The sequence below is a fragment of the Alternaria dauci genome, chromosome 6 (assembly GCF_042100115.1).
Source record: "Alternaria dauci strain A2016 chromosome 6, whole genome shotgun sequence".
Lineage (NCBI taxonomy): Eukaryota > Fungi > Ascomycota > Dothideomycetes > Pleosporales > Pleosporaceae > Alternaria > Alternaria dauci.
The window spans coordinates 1416641-1437616 of NC_091277.1; the positions used below are offsets into that span (position 1 = coordinate 1416641).

General features: G+C 50.8%; 8 protein-coding genes across 8 annotated transcripts; 4 read left to right on the top strand and 4 right to left on the bottom strand.

Annotated features, from left to right (window-relative positions):
- ACET3X_006809 (uncharacterized protein) lies at positions 1-807 on the top strand (the record flags this gene model as incomplete). Its single annotated transcript, XM_069452980.1, has 4 exons — positions 1-106; positions 158-376; positions 447-608; positions 662-807. 4 exons carry the CDS (start codon positions 1-3, stop codon positions 805-807), a joined length of 633 nt encoding a protein of 210 aa, XP_069305577.1.
- Positions 808-925: 118 nt separating this feature from the next.
- Positions 926-2626, bottom strand: ACET3X_006810 (uncharacterized protein; the record flags this gene model as incomplete). Its single annotated transcript, XM_069452981.1, has 3 exons — positions 926-1687; positions 1743-2468; positions 2531-2626. 3 exons carry the CDS (start codon positions 2624-2626, stop codon positions 926-928), a joined length of 1584 nt encoding a protein of 527 aa, XP_069305578.1.
- A 1285-nt stretch (positions 2627-3911) lies between these two features.
- On the top strand, positions 3912-8307 carry ACET3X_006811 (uncharacterized protein). Its single transcript, XM_069452982.1, has 3 exons — positions 3912-3951; positions 4030-5601; positions 5651-8307. The coding sequence occupies exons 2-3, from the start codon at positions 4803-4805 to the stop codon at positions 7966-7968; spliced, it is 3117 nt and encodes a 1038-aa protein (XP_069305579.1). The 5' UTR covers positions 3912-3951; positions 4030-4802; the 3' UTR covers positions 7969-8307.
- Positions 8308-9101: 794 nt separating this feature from the next.
- ACET3X_006812 (uncharacterized protein) lies at positions 9102-10129 on the bottom strand (the record flags this gene model as incomplete). Its single annotated transcript, XM_069452983.1, has 3 exons — positions 9102-9108; positions 9165-9294; positions 9340-10129. 3 exons carry the CDS (start codon positions 10127-10129, stop codon positions 9102-9104), a joined length of 927 nt encoding a protein of 308 aa, XP_069305580.1.
- A 2316-nt stretch (positions 10130-12445) lies between these two features.
- ACET3X_006813 (uncharacterized protein) lies at positions 12446-14171 on the bottom strand (the record flags this gene model as incomplete). The annotated part of the gene is made up of 4 exons (XM_069452984.1): positions 12446-13148; positions 13203-13602; positions 13642-13904; positions 13966-14171. The coding sequence occupies 4 exons, from the start codon at positions 14169-14171 to the stop codon at positions 12446-12448; spliced, it is 1572 nt and encodes a 523-aa protein (XP_069305581.1).
- A 656-nt stretch (positions 14172-14827) lies between these two features.
- ACET3X_006814 (uncharacterized protein) lies at positions 14828-16129 on the top strand (the record flags this gene model as incomplete). The annotated part of the gene is made up of 1 exon (XM_069452985.1): positions 14828-16129. One exon carries the CDS (start codon positions 14828-14830, stop codon positions 16127-16129), a length of 1302 nt encoding a protein of 433 aa, XP_069305582.1.
- A 254-nt stretch (positions 16130-16383) lies between these two features.
- Positions 16384-18822, top strand: ACET3X_006815 (uncharacterized protein). Its single transcript, XM_069452986.1, has 3 exons — positions 16384-16494; positions 16553-16704; positions 16765-18822. The coding sequence occupies exons 1-3, from the start codon at positions 16467-16469 to the stop codon at positions 18580-18582; spliced, it is 1998 nt and encodes a 665-aa protein (XP_069305583.1). The 5' UTR covers positions 16384-16466; the 3' UTR covers positions 18583-18822.
- Positions 18823-19582: 760 nt separating this feature from the next.
- On the bottom strand, positions 19583-20863 carry ACET3X_006816 (uncharacterized protein; the record flags this gene model as incomplete). Its single annotated transcript, XM_069452987.1, has 1 exon — positions 19583-20863. One exon carries the CDS (start codon positions 20861-20863, stop codon positions 19583-19585), a length of 1281 nt encoding a protein of 426 aa, XP_069305584.1.
- Between the last annotated feature and the right edge of the window lie 113 nt (positions 20864-20976).

Sequence of the window (20976 nt, forward strand, 5' to 3'; positions counted from 1 at the left end):
ATGAAAGCTACTATTCTCAACATTGTTGCCACCGTCATTTTTTGGGCGACGGCAGTCTTTGCTCTGGCCGCCATTGACAATGGCCTGCAGCCACCGGTAGCTCGCGGTAAAATCTCAATTACAGCGCGTGCAAATACATAAAGCTGACACTGTCCAGATCTCGATGCAGCTCCTGGCATCAACCTCGACGAGGCCGTTCCGCAAGTCTCGCCCGACCAGACTACCCACGCGGACATTCCCTACGAAACCTTTCCAGCTTCCGGAAACTCGACCGATGTTCATACCCTCGGACACGGCATCAACTGCAAGGGTAGCTCGCAGTGCAAATATTGTAAAGCAAGCCTTGACCAAATCCTCGCAACTCTCCGCAAGATCCGTACGTATACCTCGCACTCGTCTGTTCATACTCTGACCATGGGTGCCGTTACTAAAGCCATATTTCATAGCCGATAATGTCACATTCATGAATGGCGAGAAGATTGCGTGTCAAACATGCGATCCTGAGCACATTCAAGGCATTTGCGTTTTCGCCCGAAACCTCCATATGGAAATCAATGCCAAGGATGCCCGGCAGATTGTACAGAGGCTGAGGGACCATTCGTGTGGACGTAAGACGGACTCATTTTCTCAGTGTTGGTGACCTGAGGCTAATGATTCTTAGGATGCGGAAGTGTTCCTATTCACAAAGGCGCAGATCTTGAACAAGGTATGATCACAGCCAACTACGTCACTACAGCTTGTGTGGGTGATATAGAAGAACGCGGTTGGGGTTGCCCGAAAAATAAGGATAATTACATTCATCCCTGAGCACAACTTGTCGACAAAACAGGCTGCACGATGAGTTACATCAACTCTCATGGTCGTTGTTTCTATAGGCCGTAAATATGAGCATGGAAACGTGGATCCATTATTGTCTAAGAAGAACTCAAAGCTCATCCTTGTACACCTCTTCACTTCCCTCCTGCATCTCATCCTCGTCAGCCTGCTCAGACTCACGCTCCTTTTCCTTGGCCATGCCCGCACCATCTTTGTCCTTGTTCTTGGTCGTCTTTTTCTTCGTCTTCTCAGTATCCTGATCTTCAGTGTCGATGATACCTCTAAACTCTCTGCCCCTAGGTGTATCTACGAGGTCCAATTTCCACCCTTTCTTGCCTGCCAGCTTCTTTAGGTTTCCTTTCAAGGTCTCAACATCCTTGGGGTTGGCAATATTGAGCTTCTTCATCTCTTCCTTGGACATTTGCTTCCCATCGCTACTCGCTACAGTACCGACGAATGTTTCCTTGCCTCCTCCGACAACGACCGACTTCTCAATCACCTTGCCTTCGCTACCAACAAACCGCTTCGCACCGACTTCGATGCCACCGATGATGATGCGCTTGGAAGAACCCTCGAGGCCGTCGGCGAGCTCGCGAAGTGGGTTGATATTCGCGTCGTCGGCTGTGTTGTGAGCAGCGATGAGACGCTCGGCGGCGGCCATCTTAGCAGAGACTTGTGCTTCTGTCCATGCGTCTACTTCCGACTCTGGTATGACAGGCTCACAAGTTATGGGGTGCGCGAGGTTCTCTTGTGGTGGGATGAAGGCAACATCGTGGCAAAGGCGGGGCGTATCGACAATCATGAGGTAGGAGCAGGTGCTTGTTTCCTTGATCATGGCGATTCTGTCGGCCGACTGCGGATTGCAATGGAACTGAAGAGCACGTTAGTATCGCCCGACGAAGGACAACAAGCGTGCAAGTACATACCTGTACGTCAATCTTGCGCGGCTTGCCCGTCAAGTCGCATTCGGTACCGTCGGACAGCCGCTGCACCATGTACCTGCTCGACCCCTTGGTCTCCAGTCTCGATATCTCTAGGCCCTTTTCCGCCTCGTCACCCGCGTCACCCTCGTCGTCGAAGGCCTCCTTGCTGCCGTGTTCACTTCCAAGCGTTTTCTGAGCGTCGCCTTTCTTGCCCTTGTCGTCTTTTGGGTATTTGCCCAGTACAAAGCTGTGTACGCTCGTATCCTCGACAGGCGGGTAGTGGGGGACCCCTCGGCTCTGCGGCAGCTGGTGGAACTGCTTGACCTCGTCCTTGTAGCAGAAGCTATAACTCCACCAGCCGCTGACATAGTAGATGCAGTTGCCCTTCATGCCTTCGAGCAGCTCCCATCCACGGTCTGCTGCGCGTAGGAGCTCCTTCTCCTCCTCGGCTTTTGCTTCCTCGGCCGACGTAGTGTCATTCTGAGGTATGTCTTCGGGTATCACCGGTATGCTGCAGAGGTAGCGCTGTCCGTGCAGTACTACTGCTTCATATGTTTGCTCGAGCGGTTCGTCGTCATGTGCTATGTTCGCAGCTGGCTTATCGCGCTTGGATAGTTCCTGCGTCTCTTGCGAACCCGGCGTTGCAGAGCTCGAGCTGGGTGATGCGTGTGAGAGGAGCAATGCCGCATCGTTCTCGGTGACAAAAGTGTCCGGCCATAGAACCTCATACTGCGTCTTCTATCAGCGAGTGATGACGCTACCTAGTAACGGGTGAGCGCAGTCCATCGTACCTGTGGGAACGCGAGCAAGTCGTCGAAGACACTGAATGTGTGCTGGTGTGCCAGTGCTATGCGCAGCACCGCCGGGAGTGCCCATATTCCCCTCATCTTTGACAAGATGCGCTACGGTTTGTGCAGCGATTTGGAGGCATGCGACGTAGAGCGGATTGCGGAGTTAATGTAATCCTGGTTGGAGCCAGATGTCACTTCCGCGGAGCTAAACCATATTTGGCATGATTCATGCGGGACCCGCGCTCTCACAATACGAAACAACATGCACTATACGTGATCATGTACTTTCGCTGAGACGGCAGAATTACTGCGTGGCACACAGTCAACGAGTTGGTATTGCATGTTTTCTTCCAGACTGGGGAAACTGATCAAACCAGAACTGGACCATTGCTTACACGGCTCTATTGCCATCTATAAATTTTCCTTGTTCTTTGCATTGTATTCGCATCTTCGTTTTGCAAGGGGCACTTGTATCGATATGTTTCTTACAGCGTTTGGTACCTAGGTCTGTGTCAAGTTTGTTGATGAGCATATAGGTCTGTCTTATCGGTGTATGTCAGTCAGCGACTCTCTGCAACGCAAACAAGTGACTAGACATTGAAAACACTGAGCACTGTGTGCAATACAGACATGAATACGGAAACTGCATTACTTTATCTGATCTGTAAATGCACGTGCATCAGCCAGTGACAGTGAAGAGACAAACCAGCAGGTGCCAACAAGAAAATCTACGCTGAGGACACAACCGATTTCCGAACATAGGCAAGGCACTCCGCCTGATCGCCCTTCCGAGATGTCACGACCCGACCGGACACAATTTCAGAAACAGAGCACGTGTGTACAAGGTCTACACACCTGGGGCCAGATCGTGAAAGTTTGTGTATTGCAGTTGGGTGTCGGAAGGCCTGACGATGCAACCATGAGCGACAGTGGGAAAGGTACTCGGTGATCCTGTTGCGAAGAAGAGAGACAGCCACTATGCCCAGTCAGATGGTGGGTCCATTTGGTGAGGGCTAGCTCCAGGGATGACGTTGCTAGCGACGCGAAAACGCGAAAAAACGTGACACGCTGTCCTGGCAATTTGCGAGGACGCTACGGTACTTCCACAACAACTTTTCTGTATTCCTTTTCAGAGTAGGAGCACAACTAGAAGCCTGTTTCTCCATTTCTGGTAACCTAGAATTGTAACCAAGGTCTGCAAAAGCAACAATAGACTACACAACTCTGTCTATCAGCGTCTGTCTAACATTTGTTTTGGCGCTAGACATGTTGCTGCCTGGCATGCTTGAAGCAGGAGGTGCCCAGCCAATAGCGGGGTGCGCGCGGGCCGCCCCAAAGTCTTGTAACGCGCGACGCCCTCGAGTCTGCGACCATTCACTTCCGACGTTCGTCTGAAGTGTCTGTATGGTTCTGCTAGCAAGGTGTGTCTCTTGGTTCCAATTGCAATCGCAAAGCCCACATGAGTGCCGACGTGTTCGCGCTGACATGTTGCCCCCCAGAGCCTGTTCCTAGGGCAACCCTTCGCATCGTCTTCCTCCACACCTGCACGCGCACGCCATCAACCCACACGTCTGCCGCGCTCTACCCACATATACATCTCACATCTTCTGCGACTGCGACTGCGACTGCGTCGCTGTAATAAACATCGCGTTGCCATTCGGTCAGAGCCGTGTTTGCCTTACTCCATCCTACAAAAGTTGATCTGCATCTGAGACGGAAGCCCGGAAAAACAAAGTCAAGGGGCTGTATACGCAGACTAGGCTTCACGACTACGCCTGGCAGAAGAGCACCTCTGTTCAGACTGGTGAATGGAGACTTGGTGGCGAACACTCGCATTCTAAAAAACACCTTCATTTTCGACCTCGGCTGCCTGTGGTGTATAAGAAATTGAAACGTCCCATTGACTTGGAGCACGTAGCAGAGCTCTGGCGTTGCTTCCGCTTGCGTCTTCGTCCGAACTCTCTACACACGACTGCCTGCGCAACCTATTCACTGAGCGCACGGTCCAACAACGTGCCTACGTTGTCCAAGTCATCACCCATTCACTCTACTAGCAGCGCAACTACCACTAGCTCGCGCTAGGCCTGTCTCGAATCATCCCCGCAATCCGCTGCATATCGTGTATAAAAACCTAGACCCTGCCCTTCAACCATCCGCTCGACAACGCCTGTCGCCTCCTGATCTTCCACGGCCGTACCTCGCGCCCGGTCCCAGACGACCCTCGCCAAGGCTTCACACTCTACTCCTCCGAAGATTCGCCTGAACAATCACCATGGACGCCGAACCGTCTCAGCAGACTCAGCCTGCGACCCAACAGGTCTTGGATCCACGGCGACTGGGCAGAAACAACTCTGGTCTCAACGACGGCGATATTGCCGACGTTCTGGTCATCCTGCACCCAGCCACTCCCACGGCCATTCGGATTGTCGAACAGACAGCGCTGAACCGACCCGAACATGTCCTCTTTCGCGGCTCCCTTGACTCCATGAGTAGTTCCATTTCCGATGTCGAGGAGCAGGAGACATTCATCATCAACGCCCCTGAAGGACGACAGGCTAGCAGTTCGCGCGCCGGTGCAGATTTGGCCCTGCGCATGTCTTCTGCAAAGAGGCTAAAGTTCAAGCCACTCGGATTCATCTTCGGGCGCAATCATCAGAGCGCCGATGTCATCTTCGGACAGGACTCCGGCAAGAGGATAAGCAACCAACACTTCCGCATATACCTTAACGCGGATGGTCTTCTCATGCTGGACGATATGTCGACCAACGGCACCATAGTCGACGATTCGCTGCTCAAGTGCAAGGACAAACGCTTCAGCAGGATGCGGATGCTCAGCTCGGGTTCAATCATCTGCATCCAAAACTCCAATGATGCAGAGATGATCAAGTTCATCGTGCGCATACCTTCTCGAGTCAACCATCTAGAACGCTTCCGCGACAATCTGCGCAACTTCATTACCGAGTGCCAACCAGACTTTGGGGACGCTCAAGGCAAGGCTGTTCAGCGAATCACCAAGCAGTATGGCGGGCCCTCCATGAAGTGGGACGGTGGTGAGACCTATAACATTGTCGGTATGTATTGCCTCCGTGGCATGGTTAATACCTGCTAACCCTTTCTTAGGTCAGATTGGTAAAGGCGCCTTTGCGACCGTTTACCAACTTGCTGAGAAGATGACGGGAAAGCTCCTCGCCGCCAAAGAGCTGGAGAAGCGCCGATTCATGAAGAACGGTATGCTAGACAAGAAGATCGACAATGAGATGAAGATCATGCAAGATCTACGACACCCGAACATTGTCGAGTTCGTTGAGTACCATGACCAGGGTGATTATCTTTATATTATTATGGAGTTTGTTCGGCAAGGCGATCTGCAGGGCTACCTCAACCAACATGGATCCATGAAGGAACACATTGCGAGGTTGATGGCGCAGCAAATCTTGAGCGCACTCAGTTATCTTCACCGTGCGAAGATCACCCATCGCGACATCAAACCTGACAACATCCTCATCTCCGACCTAGAACCTTTTACCGTCAAGCTATCGGATTTCGGACTCTCTAAAGTCGTCAAACACGAAGAAACCTTCCTCAAAACTTTCTGCGGAACTCTACTCTACTGCGCTCCAGAAGTGTTTCCTGACTTTAGCGGCCAGTCAAAAGGTACCAAGCGCCGGCGTGGTGCCAAGACATACCACTCGTATAGCTCTTCCGTGGATATCTGGTCCTTTGGTGGCGTCCTCTGGTATGCTCTATGTGGCGAGCCTCCGTTCAAGGGCATCTCAGATGCCACCGGCGAAGCCATGTTCAACAATATCATGCACACTCCCCTTGATCCGACACCGCTACAGAAGGCAGGTGTATCCGCCGCTTGCATCGATCTTCTGACGCGCATGCTACGGACCGACCCTGCAACTCGTCCAACGGATCGTGACTGTCTTAATCACCCTTGGCTCAAAGACGGTGCACAGATTCTCGCCGACCCGACCCTCCAGTCCATCGCGGAAGAAGAGGAGCCCGAGGAAGCTGAGCAGCAGCTATCGCAGCTTAGTCTCCAGGAGGAGGAGATCCCAGAGTCGGACGAAGAGGACGACATTCTATCTGATGATGAGCTCATGGCCTTTGTCACAGAGCGCCAGCCAAAGCGAGTTCGCGCTGATCCTTTGTACCCCCGAGATCAGGTACGGGATCATGAGGACTCCAGCGTCGAGCCATCGTTTACTTCTTCACATCTTGTGAACGACGAGAGCTTTCAACTTATTCCAACAACTAGGCAGCCTCGGTTGTTTGGTGAAATTGGACAGTCTGCTTTGCACAGCTCTGGAGTCTTGAGTGCGCGTGCCAACGATGCGCTTTCGCAGGATGAATCGGTTCGCCTGGTTCAGAACGATGGAGCAGACGACACTAGTTACACTACTGGTGAGGCAGAGTTTCAGGGTCCTTTTACTGCGCCTGCGCAGCTCGAACGCGGCTTCTCTTCGCCTAGCCTCCTTGGTGCGGAATCGTTGGTACGAGATCTCAACATGACCTCGCCGCATTCACCAGTATCTAGAACGCAAAGTCCAGTGATGCCAGCGACTCCCAAGACTCCGGAAGTAGTTCAGCATAGCTCTTTGGATCAGTCCTCCAAGGACTTTAGCCAAGATAGCGAGCCAACTCCGAGAGCGCGACCTTCTGGAATGAACCGGCAGATTAACCTTCCTTTGACTGCTTCCTACTACTACGATCCGAAAGATCCAACTACTCACAATCTGGAGTATGCTTCTAGAGTAAGCGGGTTCGATTTCCTGTCGAACAGCCGTGACGCTACAAGTGAAGCATCCGCATATGCGGACACGACAGCAGCATCGGAAGCAAGTGCGCTGTCAACAACATCGAGCATTACTGCAGCACCATCTACAGCGGTAGCAATTCCTTCAGTTCCAGTGGAGGTCGACATTCGTCCGCCACCACGGCGACTGGGTAAACTCATCGCAACTCCCGATTCCTTTGCGCCCAACCTTGTTCTCAACATCGATCAGAGCAAAACTTCCTGGGGTCGTTTGGGCAACAACACAATTGTGTACGAGCACAGAGGTGATACGCGCATCCCCAAAACAGCTTTCATCGTGTTCTTCTACTCGCCCGGCGGCCAGACTCCAGAGACTGTAGAGGAGTTGTCGCAACAAGGCAAAGATTGGACCACCCTAGAGAACCTGAATATCGGAATTTGGACCTGCGCAACACACGGTATCTCAATCAACGGCAAGCACTTGAAGCAGAAAGACGACAAGGGTCGTGCTCTCTTTGGACATCTGCATACTGGTGATATTGTGCAAGTATACCACGACGCCCGCGGAATTGAGTGCCTGAAGTTCCGCTGCGAATTCTACGTCGGAGCTGGCAAGGAGCCACGACCCGCAGGCGACAGCTTCGGCACACTGATCGGCAACAGACTTTCACAGTAAGCCTGTCTCTGTCAGGGGAGCATCCGCATAACATTGTTTATGCATCACAACAGCATCATCTCCTTTCTCTGTCATCATCATTCTGTTTGAGTTAGCGGGCGTTTGCAGTTCATGTACTACTATCTCCATTCTATCTTTGTGCATATTCTCTTTGTAATAGCATCGTCTCGGTGTTGGGGCTCCAAGATCGAGCGAAAATTGTCATTCTTAGCAGTCAAGGCATACTGGGTGGATGGTACATGGGCGATATAAACATGCTGTTTTATATTTGGTGGGATCTATTGCAAGGATGAACTGGAGAAGAGGCCAGCAGTGAAGCCTGCATAGTTAGATGCCTAGAAAGGCAAGGACATCAATCAATCTCATGAAATAATATGATTGTTAGTATGGCATGGCAGCCTTTGGTTCTCTGTCCCACTTCTCTGATGGTTGAAATCGGTCAAACGGGGTCGTTCTTGTTATGATAAAATGGCCTTGGGATGATTTAGACTTGAGGTTATCACGTGTCAAACCTCCTTATAGCCTGCACGAAACGCTACCATAAAGTGCTAACAAGAACTGTAGATAGCAGCATACCGGCAACTCAACTTCGATCTCAGAGCGTCTTCACTCATTCTGTGCTGACACAATTCATTTGTAAAGCGGGATAGTAACATCCCAGTCCAACCCCCTGAGCTTGCCACCAAAGTGATGGGATTCACAACGACACCAAGCCGGTGCAATCCGATTCGACCGATAGCGTGGGCGGGGTTTCGGGACGATCTGATCTGCGTATACGTTGTCGTATCTTGCGTACTTGGGATACGATCACAAGGGTAAGTTCTATTCAAGACAAGACGCCCGCTTTGTCGTAGACTTATTGGCACAGAATCCATGGGTATAAAGCGCAGACATTTCGCCTCGTGAGTTTCAACCGACAGAAAGATCTTCGAGAGGAGTCTGACAAGGCTGCTCATGTCTGGGACGAATCCTTACAGGTCGAACCGCACCTGATAGACGGGCTGTTCACGTGTACATTCAAAGGTGCAATAAGACTGCCACAGGTAGTGTTTATGGAAACATGTTTGCTCTAAACCAATGGACTATATGCCTTCCCTCTCTGTCGGGCCCGCCTACTCCTCAACCGAGCGATACTAAAAACTGTTCCAACAAAGGCCGTAGCAACACTTGCAATCGCCCATGGCCGCTCTACGAACCACAATACCACAGCGACATCTCCGCCATGCCATGATCCTCCAGGCTTGTGACCGAAGAAGGTGTATTCTTCCGAGTAAAAGATTCGAGGTAGAACGACGAAGGAGTTGGGGTCTAGGCGGAACAAGTCAGCTATCAAGTTCGTTGTTGGTCGTTGAAGACAAGTTGCTGACTTACCAAGGTCATTCCTGGCCCCGCGCTGCATGCACCTCCCATCATGACATTCTTCGAACCATTCTTGCAATATCGTACTCGTGAACTGCGGTCCGGTCGTCCAGAAGATGGTAAGGTATGGGAAGAGCAGGTTCCAGTTGTGTGTCACCAGACCCTCCGTCATCTTCTTCAAAATCGGGTGCTTCGCTGCCGATGCCATCAGGTCGTTGTTGACACCCAAAGGCGATGCTTCCGGGAACCAGGCCGGAAAGTCCAGCAAAGGATCCAATGAGCGTCGACACGCGACATCTAGGTCCATGTATACGCCGCCGAAATGATATAGTGCAAAGTACTTCAAGGCGTCAACCTTCTGGATAGGGTACTTGTAGTTGTCATATGTTGGTAGAAACCAGGAGTATTCGTTGGATAGAAACTCGCGAGCGCTCGTTGCGTTCCACATGCGGATCTCGTAGCTCGGGTTATGCTCGCGACATAGTTCCGGTGATCCAAACCCAATCGACGGGCCTCCAGACGGGCCTTCATGGCCTGGGTAGATTCTTTCGAACCAGATGTAGTGTATCGTTCGCGGGATCTTGGTACCGTTGTATGTGGAAGAGTAGTCGGACTCCTGAGGCTGCTGGTTGTTTATTCGCGATTCGTTCAGCTTCTTCGCGTAGTCGGTGGGGAAATCGTCGAATGTGATTTGCTGTTTGACGAGGAAAGACTGAAAAACATGCTGGTGCCAGATGGCACTTAACGACTTGAGCAACACTGCGGCTGCAACAATTCGAACGAGAAGTTGGCGAACAAACATCTTCCTACTGCTGTGTAGATGCTAGCTTTGGTGAGTAAGGAGTGGGACACACTGTTCTGACATGAGGAAGTGGGGAGACTTTTCATGCAACTCATCAACTGTATGCCCCTTTCTCCCATTCACACAGTCGTCTCGGTTGCATCACCACTAACACTAGCCCCGTACATACCTTGACATTGATACATCTTGGCACTTCCGCCCTATGATTGACAAAGCACTCGTCAGCTGTTGTGGTCATCCTAGGGATACGAGTTTCAGAAGGAGAACCGTGGGTAGCATGTCAAACGGCGCACATCCTGCACCCACATGGCGGTGTAGTGATCGCCCCCGAGGCTCGCATACAGTTGATGCTAGTGCCCAAACTGTCGCCGTGCTTAAACAGAAAGAGAAGCGACAGGCCACCGTGGAGTCACTATGATTGAAAGCTTCTCAAGTAGGTCCCAGTTTAAATATAATAAAGGAATCGACAATCATCACCTCGTACCCACGCGCCGCAAGACTTGAGGCGTTGCCTTGCTTCGATACTTGTTAGAAGGAGTAGGCATGAGCAAGCTGACGGTACTTACCAGCTTCGGACCGAAAGACCAGCGTGGTCAAGCTTATTGAAGCTCCGAGTATGGTTCCATCGTCGACTTCGAGCACGTTGGCCACGGAAAGTGATGTTGTGAAACGTGGACAGGCGCTCGAACACTGAGGCTATGCTACCTAACTTCTTGCGGTAGCATAAGCCGACTACGAATGCAGGTACTGGATTAGCGTCTCTCAAGCGGGTAGATTTCTACTGTAGTAACGGCACGGATAGATGTTCTGTGCCGAGGTCCGTCAGATAGGGTTCGGTCCGTATTTAGTGATGTCCCAGATGCATCTCGCGTTTCTTTCCATAGGTGTGATATTCTATCTACTGTTAGGCGGCAACAACGCGCGTATCTTAGAAATACCTTTCATCTCTTCTCTTACCGCTTGTTTTGCGGCGAATTGGTGACAGACGACAGTGTACATGATCCTTTAGGGGCTCCTGTGTCGAGGCCAACGGCTTTGCTGCAGCTAGCAGCGAAGCGAGGCATGGCTTCTGGACGCAGAAATTACACTATACTGGACTAATCTGGGGTATCGTGACTATTAATAAAGTAGTGCTTGTCTTGTTCCTTGACCCGGCTTCGCATGATTTGGCGAACGCTTGTTTTCAGGGATAGAGTCAGCTTGCGTTGCTGAAGGCGGCCCTTTGGTGTAGCAAGGATGTCGGTTTTATTGGACAGAGGAATGCCTTACTACATGTCGGGATAGGCGCTGTACGAAAGAATTTTTTAGGTCAACGGAAACGGTTTGACTGCGCCACAGATGTTTCACAATCAGAATATGTGAGATTTAGTCAGTTGCGGAGAATCGAGCCGAAAGGAGAAAATGGCTACGTAGGGCTGGCGCTACTAGTCTCGCTCGTTGGCGTGTTATCGATCCACGAGCGGAATCCCCGATATCTTCGCTTGTTCCTGATCAAGGTGGCGCCAGCGTATTTTCTTAGTGAGATCAACACCACTCAGCTTCAACGACCAAATTATCACAGGTAGCTCGCCTTCAGCAATTCGATTCAGTCGAGTTCTGCGTCCTACGGACATGGAGTTATTCTCTGCAATCAACACGCGACGCGTGGAGTCGCGTTGAAAGGGGAATGGTCAACCGGCGAGTTTTGACGCGGCCGCCGTATTCGCCAGATGAGTGTGTTCGTGGGTACTTCGAAGGACTCTGTAGCCCATAAAAAGTAGTGTCAACTGGGCTCTTTGATGTGTGTGGGAACAACTACCTTTTGACGTCAGCTCGTTGTACATCAGGGGTTCTTCGTTTCTACGTTGTACGATCCAACCTTGGAAAGTTTCCACATTGCTCGGTGGTCTATTCTCGCTGTCAACCCACGAAGATAATGCTGCACATCCTTCTCCGTAAAGCTGCGCCTCTTACAGTATCGAAAATGGGTCGTGTACATAAGCTGGTTCGACCGGGGTAGCAGGTAACAGACTACCTGGACCGGAGTAGATGCAACCTCGGCCAGATGCGCGGCGTTGCGCACGGGGCAGGGCGGATTCCAATCTTTCACGCTTAGGTAATGCACTCTATGCCGGGAATTACCGCGACACACCACATAGTTTGTCTAGGAACGGTAGGTACTGTCTTCTCATATGTTTCTGCACTTCATCCTTGCACCTCTCTTTACGCGAGCAGCCGCACGTATTATTTTCGTGAAGATTTCATGTTCCTAGCTGGGTTTCCTCAATTGCAAGTGGCACCGATGCATTGCCCGCCCTCTTCTCCAATCTCCAATCTCTAGTATACGTAGATGAAGTCTTCGTTCTTCATGTCTGTCAAATCAGAGAAACCGTTGTCCTGTTCCTGTCTCTGGTCTTGCGCCTCTATTTCCACTCCCTTTCGTGTCATTTCCTTTTTCTTCAACATGCTTTCATCGATTCTTACTGCGCTCTTGCCTAACTCCTCTCTCCGCTTCGCGTGCCTCTTGTTCAACAGTGCCAGGTATATGGGAATGAGGAGTGCAATGATAGCGACCAGCGCGAACATTACCAGGTTGGAAATAAGGCCGGGCCGATATAGAGGCGCGTCGTCAACAGAGTACAAGAGCGGACCTATGACGTTGCCTGTACACATGCCGATGAACACCACAGCCGACGTGCACTTCTTCTTCGTGTCACCAGCGGTGTTCTGCACATGCCATGTGTATATCAAAGGTGTAATGGCGGCGAGACATGATACGAGATAGTATCCAAAGAGCAATGCGCCTTTGTGCTGACGGGGCACGGTTAACATCATGATCGTGCCGATGATGGGGAGGATCGCTACGAGGGCAATGGCGAGACCTTTGCGACTCCAACGTGCTGCTCCCCAGGAAGATCCCAGGATACAGACGATCTGAATGACACCGAAGGGAATATTGAAAAGAATGGATTGGAAATTCGTGTAGCCAAAATCGCGGATGATGAGATTCCCAAAGGTGGATATGCCGCCGCTCGCTATTCTGTAAGGAATACGTTAGTACCAGATTTGGGATGCATGGAGACCAATTACTTACGAAATAGCAATGATGGCAATGAACCAACACCAAGTTTTAAAGTCAACGAATGTCTCCCAGACCTGATCCCACTTCCACTCTCCAGACTGAATACCCATTTGGTTGGCTCGTAGACGCTCGACCGCAATGAATCGTTCTCGCTCGGTCAAGTACTTGGCTTTCATCGGACTATCCGGCATGAAGACAAGGACGACGAAAGCATACGCTACAGTCAAAAGGCCGCAGAACATGAAGATAACCTGGTACTTGTACAGTGAGTCGCTATTGATGTGTCCGAGACCGTAGGTAAAAAGGGACCCAACGATGAATGTGACACCGTTCATAGCGTTCCAATAACCCGTTCGAAGAGTTTGTTCGGAACGGCGCCACCACATTGTTGTCGTTGCGACACAGGCCGGAGCTATCATGGCCTCGAAGGAACCCAACACGAATCGCAGACCAAGAAGGCTTTTGAAATCAGTACAGGCAGACATGATGGCCAGGCTGCTGCCCCAAAGGAAGATAGCCGTTCCGATGACCTTTCCAGTGGGTAATTTGACAAGGATAAATGCAGCGAGTGGTTGCATGACTAGTTGGGCGAGATAGAGGATAGAACCAAGCCATGAGTACTGGCGTCCTACTAGTCCTGCGTCTTTTTGCAGACCGAAGATAGATACGTAGGACAACGAGGACTTGTCGAGTTGCTGGAAGAAGTAGGCTCCGCTATATTTAGACGTACAAGGTCAGTACATGTCTCACATGTAGTGCGTACGGAGACACTTACAGCAGAAGAGGGAGGACTCGGTAGTCCACGCGCTTGAGAAGAGCGCGCTCTTCTTCGCAGGAGAACGATACATCGTCGACATGCGTGTTGGCTAGAAACTTGGCTGCAGCGTCGGCCTTTTCGATATCCTGTGTAGCTGTAGGCGTGGAGTGCTCGACATGGGTGATGGTGTCCTCTTTGGGGGCTTCCGTGTGGCTTGTCACCATGATGCCGCGGAGTGATGATTCCGGGATGGGTAAGTGTTCTTCACAATGATCTCACAAGTGGTTGACTCATATACTTATCAGTCAAAGGCTCTGGTTCGGGGAACGAGGCCCGACTGGCTGGGTCGACGATTCTTGGTCACATCTTCCTGTCGGGTATGGAACTCCCACATGGCCATGCGTACCTCCAGCTTCCCGCTTGCGTTGAAAGCCCCTCAAAGCTATGCTGATCCGCGTATCACGTCTTTCCATCCGTTATTCATCCGCACAAGTAGCACATCAAGAGAAGCTTTTAGGCAAGGAGTGAGCTTCCCCGCAGAGCTCACGCGGTAAACATCATGCTAAGCTAAGGTTGTCCCTGCTTCGCTTTCCCCGTGGGGCGGATCCTGTGGGGCCCATGATCGAGACATTCAGTGCATTGGTTCACCAACCGGCTATAGTGGCGGTAAAAAGCAGGATCGACATCGCGATATCGCGTGGTGCAACATTCGGGGCGGACTACGCCGAATTCGAGGGCCTGACCGGGGTAGCGATGCACCGATGCGTCATCGTGGCAGGCTTCCTAAGAGGTTAAGAGGTTAAGAGGTGGCTGCAGAACAAAGTCTTGACCTACCGTACGCTCGGTTCAACGTTTATTCTCGCATCTTACATTAGCAAATATGGCCGAGGGAAACAAGCAAAAGAGATATGCCCTGATTGGCACAGGCGGTCGTTCGTCTTTCTTCTACACAGCAATTGCGACGACCTACAAAGAGACTTCTGTTATTGTAGCGCTATGCGACACCAACCAGACACGACTGAACTTTGCGAACTCACAGTTGGAGGCTCTAGGTCATGCCAAGGTTCCCACTTTCAAAGCGTCGGATTTCGACCAAATGATCCGAGACACGAAACCAGATGAAGTCATCGTAACAACCATCGATCGCACACACAACATCTACATTGTTCGCGCGCTGGAACTAGGTTGCAATGTTGTAACGGAGAAGCCCATGACTATTGACGCACCGCGGTGTCGTGAGATTTTCGACGCTGTTGAGCGAACAGGCAAGAAAGTACGCGTTACGTTCAACTACCGTTACGCACCGCACAACACAAAGGTCTGGGAACTCCTTCGATCTGGCGCAATTGGAAGGGTGACAAGCATACACTTCGAATGGATGCTCAACACGTCGCACGGCGCAGACTACTTTCGCCGCTGGCACCGGGATAAGCGTAACAGCGGTGGTCTACTTGTCCACAAATCAACCCATCACTTCGACCTCGTCAATTTCTGGCTATCCTCGTGCCCCGAAACGGTGTATGCGCAGGGAAACCTGAACTTCTATGGGCGAGAGAACGCCGAGAAGAGAGGTGTCCAAGAATTTTACACAAGAGCTCATGGCAGTGAGGTGGCGAAGAAAGATCCATTCGCACTGCATATGGATCAGAATGAGAAGCTGAAGAAGATGTACCTTGATGCCGAACATGAAGACGCATACTATCGCGACCAAAGCGTCTTCGGCGACGGCATAAGCATAGAAGATACCATGAATCTCCTAGTAAAGTATGAGAACGGTGCGGTACTCACCTATTCCCTGACTGCGTACGCACCGTGGGAAGGCTTCCGCGTATCGTTCAACGGCACCGGCGGTCGCGTGGAAATGGAAGTCGTCGAGAACAGCTACGTGAATAGCGGGGGAGACCAATCGCTTGAGGGATCGCTCGAAAAGCGATCCATCACACTAAGAAAACTGTTTGAGAAGCCTGAGGACATTGAGATCCCTGATTCTGTTGGAGCGCATGGCGGAGGCGACGAGGTGCTGCTTGCAGATTTGTTCGGTGAGCAAGGTGCGGAGATCGACCAGGATATGAGAGCTGCAAGTCATATCGATGGAGCGCTCTCGATCCTTACGGGTATCTGTGGCAACAGGTCAATGGCTACGGGGCAGGTTGTGAAAGTTAGCGACGTGTTCGTTTTGTAAGTAGATGCCATAGAGGTACACAGGTATGGCGTGTTGGCCGTGGTATGACAATGGACTCTCGAATTTCTGAGTGTGCACTTCATACCCCTGCACCCCAATAAAGAATTGTGGTGGCTGGTAGTGAGTGAGCCTGCCGAAGTAAGCGTCATTGGGTGGGGCGTCCGCAGCTGCCCCGAATCCCACAGAAGCGCGCTAAGATCGACGCGTCTCTCATTCTCCATCGTGGTCGTGAGCAGCCCTTCACCACCAACATGTTGTTTGCTTGTACCATCAGCTAGCGCCTTGACATTCTAGCGACATTGGACATGTTGCACTTCCTACAATATAGTTCGCGCATATGTCCACTTTCAAAGGCATTATAGCTGGTGAACATCGTTCCGCCCGTCCTTCTCAATCGACGTGCAGACTAACATCTCAGTGTAGAATTTCCCCAGATCAGGATAGATTATTTCCGTCAACAACCGGAGCACAAGGCGCCGTTGGCATGCTTCTTGAGTCATGTACACTCTGATCATCTGGTCGGCCTTGAGTCGTTGCGCGCTCCGTTCGTGTACTGTTCAGCTGCGACTAGGGAGGTGATTACTAAACTCATTCGGTTCTGATGAACTTCGTTGAGAAGCTGACATGTCTTGCAGATATTGCTGCGACTAGAGAAGTTCCACTATCGCGTCAACTTTGCCAAAGGTATCCTCGAGAGTCGCAATGTCACATACGACCGAAGCATGCGCAAACTGGCCAAGGCGCTCCCTCTCGACACACCAACCTTGATCGAATTAACGCCAGGGAACAGTATTAGGGTAACTCTTATCGATGCGAACCATTGCGTCGGTGCGGTCATGTTTCTAATCGAGGGCAATGGCAAGGCAATACTCTACACCGGCGATGTTCGTGCGGAAGAATGGTGGATAAACTCGATCGTACAAAACCCAGTACTATTACCGTATTCACTTGGAAACCGAACGCTCGATTGCATGTATTTGGACACGACTTTCGCTACGAAGAAGAAGCCCTATCGACAATTCCCGAGTAAAGCACAAGGCATACAAGAGCTGCTCGGTAAGGTCTCCGAGTATGCACACGATACGATTTTTTACTTCCATTCTTGGACGTTCGGGTATGAGAACGTATGGATAGCGCTGTCTGCATTTTTGGACTCACGCATACACCTTGACGAGTATCGAGCGCGTATATACGGTTCATTGTCCACGCTAGATAAGCGACAATTGCGAGAGGCGGGCCTTGATGTTCCAGCAAGTAACAAGCCGCTTCAAGAGTCTGGACTGGAGATTCGTGAGGCTCCTGCTTTATGCGGATTCAAGAATGGCAATCACATACAAACGGGTTGTCTGACGTCTCATGAGCATGTTCGCATTCACAGTTGTGAGCGTGGCATGGGTTGTTCTGTCCTGGACGGTGATATGAACGCCGCAATCGTACACATCATCCCAATAGTCACGCGCGCCGATGGAGTAGAGATTGCCGAAATAGGCGCGGGAGGTGGAAAGGGTGACCTCGACCAGAAAGAAGAGCTAGAGTCTAGTGGATTGGGCGACGTCGACAAGTTGATGGAGCTCTGTGCTGCATCCATCAATGACGAACATTTGCTGACGAAAGTACTTGCCCTACTACAGCAGACCCTTGTCGGAGATGGCAAACTCGACCTGGATATGCAGCTACAAAAGCAGGTTCATGACACGAAAGGCGATGTGTCTCTAAAATCTCTCGTCTCTATTCTGTCATCTTTTGTTTCAAAGGACTCCAAGATTGAGCCGTCGTTCAACAGGACAATTCGATTTCCGTATAGTCGCCATTCTTCATACTCCGAGCTTCGTGGCCTTGTTAGAGCTTTCAGCCCTAAGGATGTATTTCCATGCACCGTTGACGATGCTCACTGGACACCCGAGCTCAGCATGGGCAACCTGTTTGGTGATCTGTGCTCAGGTGCCCTTTTCCGCCACGACACCGTAATGATGGAGACTTTTGAAGCCAGACTGGCCTTCGGAGGCCGAACAAAGCGAAGCCGACGAGAAACCCCAACGGATACACAGATAACTGAAGATGGAACTACGAATCCTATCGCAACTAAGCACACTCATGGACAACATGTTACAGTCCACGCCTCGAACGACCTCGCTTCAGCTAGGCCAAACAAATCGAGAGACGTTGAGGTTTTGAAGATTCTCCCTACACAAGAAACACCTTTAGAGCACACTCTTCGTCATAGAGTGGCCAATCAAAGTCCAGAAGATCGAGATATCTACTTCTGGTCGGTGGCCGAACAAAAGACTTCGGCTTCCGACTCTTCCTCCGTGGTTGATTCACTAGCACCCAGCTTCCGCAAGAGGCGACGGAAGACGAACCGACAACTTGCGTACGACGCAGCCATTGGAGACAACGGTCTTTCTTGGAGTGATTACGGCGGCTTAGTTTCAGCTAGAAGCAAGTTCGCCTAAGACGAGCTAGAGCTCTAAGAGAGACCCCGATCGTGCAAACCTTTGCTGATATGAACACTTTCATACTGATATATGCCGCCAAGATGATGGTTTGCGGTAATGCGGTGGCAGAAGGCAAGTGTTGGATTGTCTTTGCGGTGGTATGGTCTGGTCATTGTATTCCTTCGCATTGGTATCTAGCGTGCGTCCTGCACTTCTTGTGATTACTAAACTAAAGTAGAGCCCTGGAGTAGTTGTAGGTATGTAGTACAAAATTGCTATAACCCTTCCTGTACCTAGGTGTATAAATGCCGCCACGCTAAAGAAGGGAAAACTCGAACGCTGCTCTTGTAGTCGCCTAGGTAGAGTATCGCTGTACAAGGAAAATTGACTGCTCTCCCTGTAATCGCCTAATGGGGTGTTCGACTTAAGGTTCCCTTGTATGGCGTGCCGCGGTAATCCTAATCCAGCCTTGGAAGTGGTTTCTTACCTAGGTACTGCTCAAGACGATGATACTGTCAGGAGGGGGGGAGAAGCTGTCCGGAGACTGTTCGTCTATACAACGTGGTTTATTCTGTGCACAATACCAACTTTAACTTTGCACTCCTTCTGATTACTAAACTAAGGTAGAGTAGCTATAGGTATGTAATACCAATTTGCCTATGACCCTTCCTCTAGACAACTACCGCCATACCATGAACCTTGGAAGAGAAAAGTCCAACGCTACCCCTGTAGTCGCCGAGGTAGAGTATTGCTTTATGAAAAAAATCAACTGCTCTTCCTGTAGTCGCCTAGTGGGGTGTTCGACTTTTCCCTTGTCCGGCGTGCCGCGGTACCGTAGCGCGCAGAGGGGGGTTTTACTCACAGAGAAATCGCTATATTAAGATTAAAAAGCGTACTAACACTATGTTGTATTCTTAACACTACATAGATACTATGTTAACACTACCACAACACTACGCTAGGTGCCATACAGCGATTTCTATGTGTTGCAGAACCCCCCCTCCGCCGTACGGTAATCCTAAGCCAAGTGGTCACTTACCCACTTCTCAGGTTCGGGAATGTGTCTGGCCCTGCAGTCGGCCCACGCATTCTGCCTGCAAAGCAACCAATTGCCCCTGAAGATGTCCCACTTGTCCTTCAGTGGCTCATTCATCGCAGCCATTGCTCTCATTCCAATCCACACGTACTGCATGGCATGGTAGTTGCGGCTCTCTGAACGAACAATCCAAGTGTTAGACTCGGTCACCTCCTTCCACGACTTCATCTTTCTGAATGCCCAAGTTTCGTTGATGGATACCGGGCCGATGATGATCTTGGATTGATCGTGCTTCTCCTGGATGTTCGGAGGGTACGGTTCGGAGTTTCTTGAATGCCACACCAACTTCTTCCAGTCATCGCCAAAGTTCAGCTTCCAGACACCTTCACCTTCCAAGAGACCTTGAGGAACTAGTGCTCGGATAATGTACACATTGCCTGGTGCTTGAATAATGTTGGAGGTGTATGCTGCGAATCGCTCAGAGACCCAGTGTTCGTTGCTCCAGTAGTAAGCAACCTTTTCAAAAGAGAAGTCGTTTGGCGCCATCGGCATCCAGCACATCTTCTCCAAACGGACAGAGGTTTTCCCGAAAACGTTCTCAAGTCTCCTTGCTGATGTTGAGCGGTAGAGGGTGGTGTGACCAGCTTGAATCAAATCATACTTGGACCTGTATTCAGAGGCACCGCCGCGTAGCGAAGAGGAACTCTTCTGACCAGACTGGAGTACGAGAAGATTGCGATTGAGTCGCTCACTCAAATTCTCCAGTGTCCAGAGGTTCTCGAGGACAAGCTCCATAATCCAGTGGTATATAGGTGCAGTATTTCTGACATCGTTGAAGTGAGGATCCATGATCCTCTCCTGTCTTGCCTCTGATATTCCCAACTCTTGCATAGTGGTGCGTGGGTCTTTGACGGGGCCACAGCAGAACTCGTCGATGTGCGCGGCGAGAACTTCTTGTAAGCTAAACTCGTCTGCAGAGGCCCAGATCTTCAGAAGCTGCTCCGATTTCTTTGTTGTAAAGCCTATGAACTCAAAGGCCTGGACGGAGTAGAGGTTTAGCGGAACTTCCAGATCAGGCTGCACAGATGGTAGTTCGGTCCCAGAGGAGGAGGTGGTGCTTGAGGCCATGACAGTGTCAGGAGGGGAGAGAAGTTGTCCGGAAACTCTTCGTGTGCCATTTGCTGGATCTCCGACAAGCTTGTGATCAAACTTCTTGATGTTGTTGAGTACCCAACCGTCGAGGATATCTTTCGGGAGACCCATGGTGGGCGTGGATGGGAGTTTTGATTTTGAAGAGATGAGTCACGGAAGGAGGTTTTTGAAACCCCAAAGTGTGTGTGATAAAGAAGAGAGAAGTAAAGAGAAAGGGGGCCAGA

Bases quoted from the DNA above. Each gene is read 5' to 3' on its own strand.
- ACET3X_006811 (XM_069452982.1), top strand. From the start codon at position 4,803: ATGGACGCCGAACCGTCTCAGCAGACTCAGCCTGCGACCCAACAGGTC. The intron at 5,602-5,650 runs GTATGTATTGCC...ACCCTTTCTTAG, and splicing joins TGAGACCTATAACATTGTCG to GTCAGATTGGTAAAGGCGCC.
- ACET3X_006815 (XM_069452986.1), top strand. From the start codon at position 16,467: ATGTCCACTTTCAAAGGCATTATAGCTG. The intron at 16,495-16,552 runs GTGAACATCGTT...ATCTCAGTGTAG, and splicing joins TTTCAAAGGCATTATAGCTG to AATTTCCCCAGATCAGGATA. The intron at 16,705-16,764 runs GTGATTACTAAA...CATGTCTTGCAG, and splicing joins GTTCAGCTGCGACTAGGGAG to ATATTGCTGCGACTAGAGAA.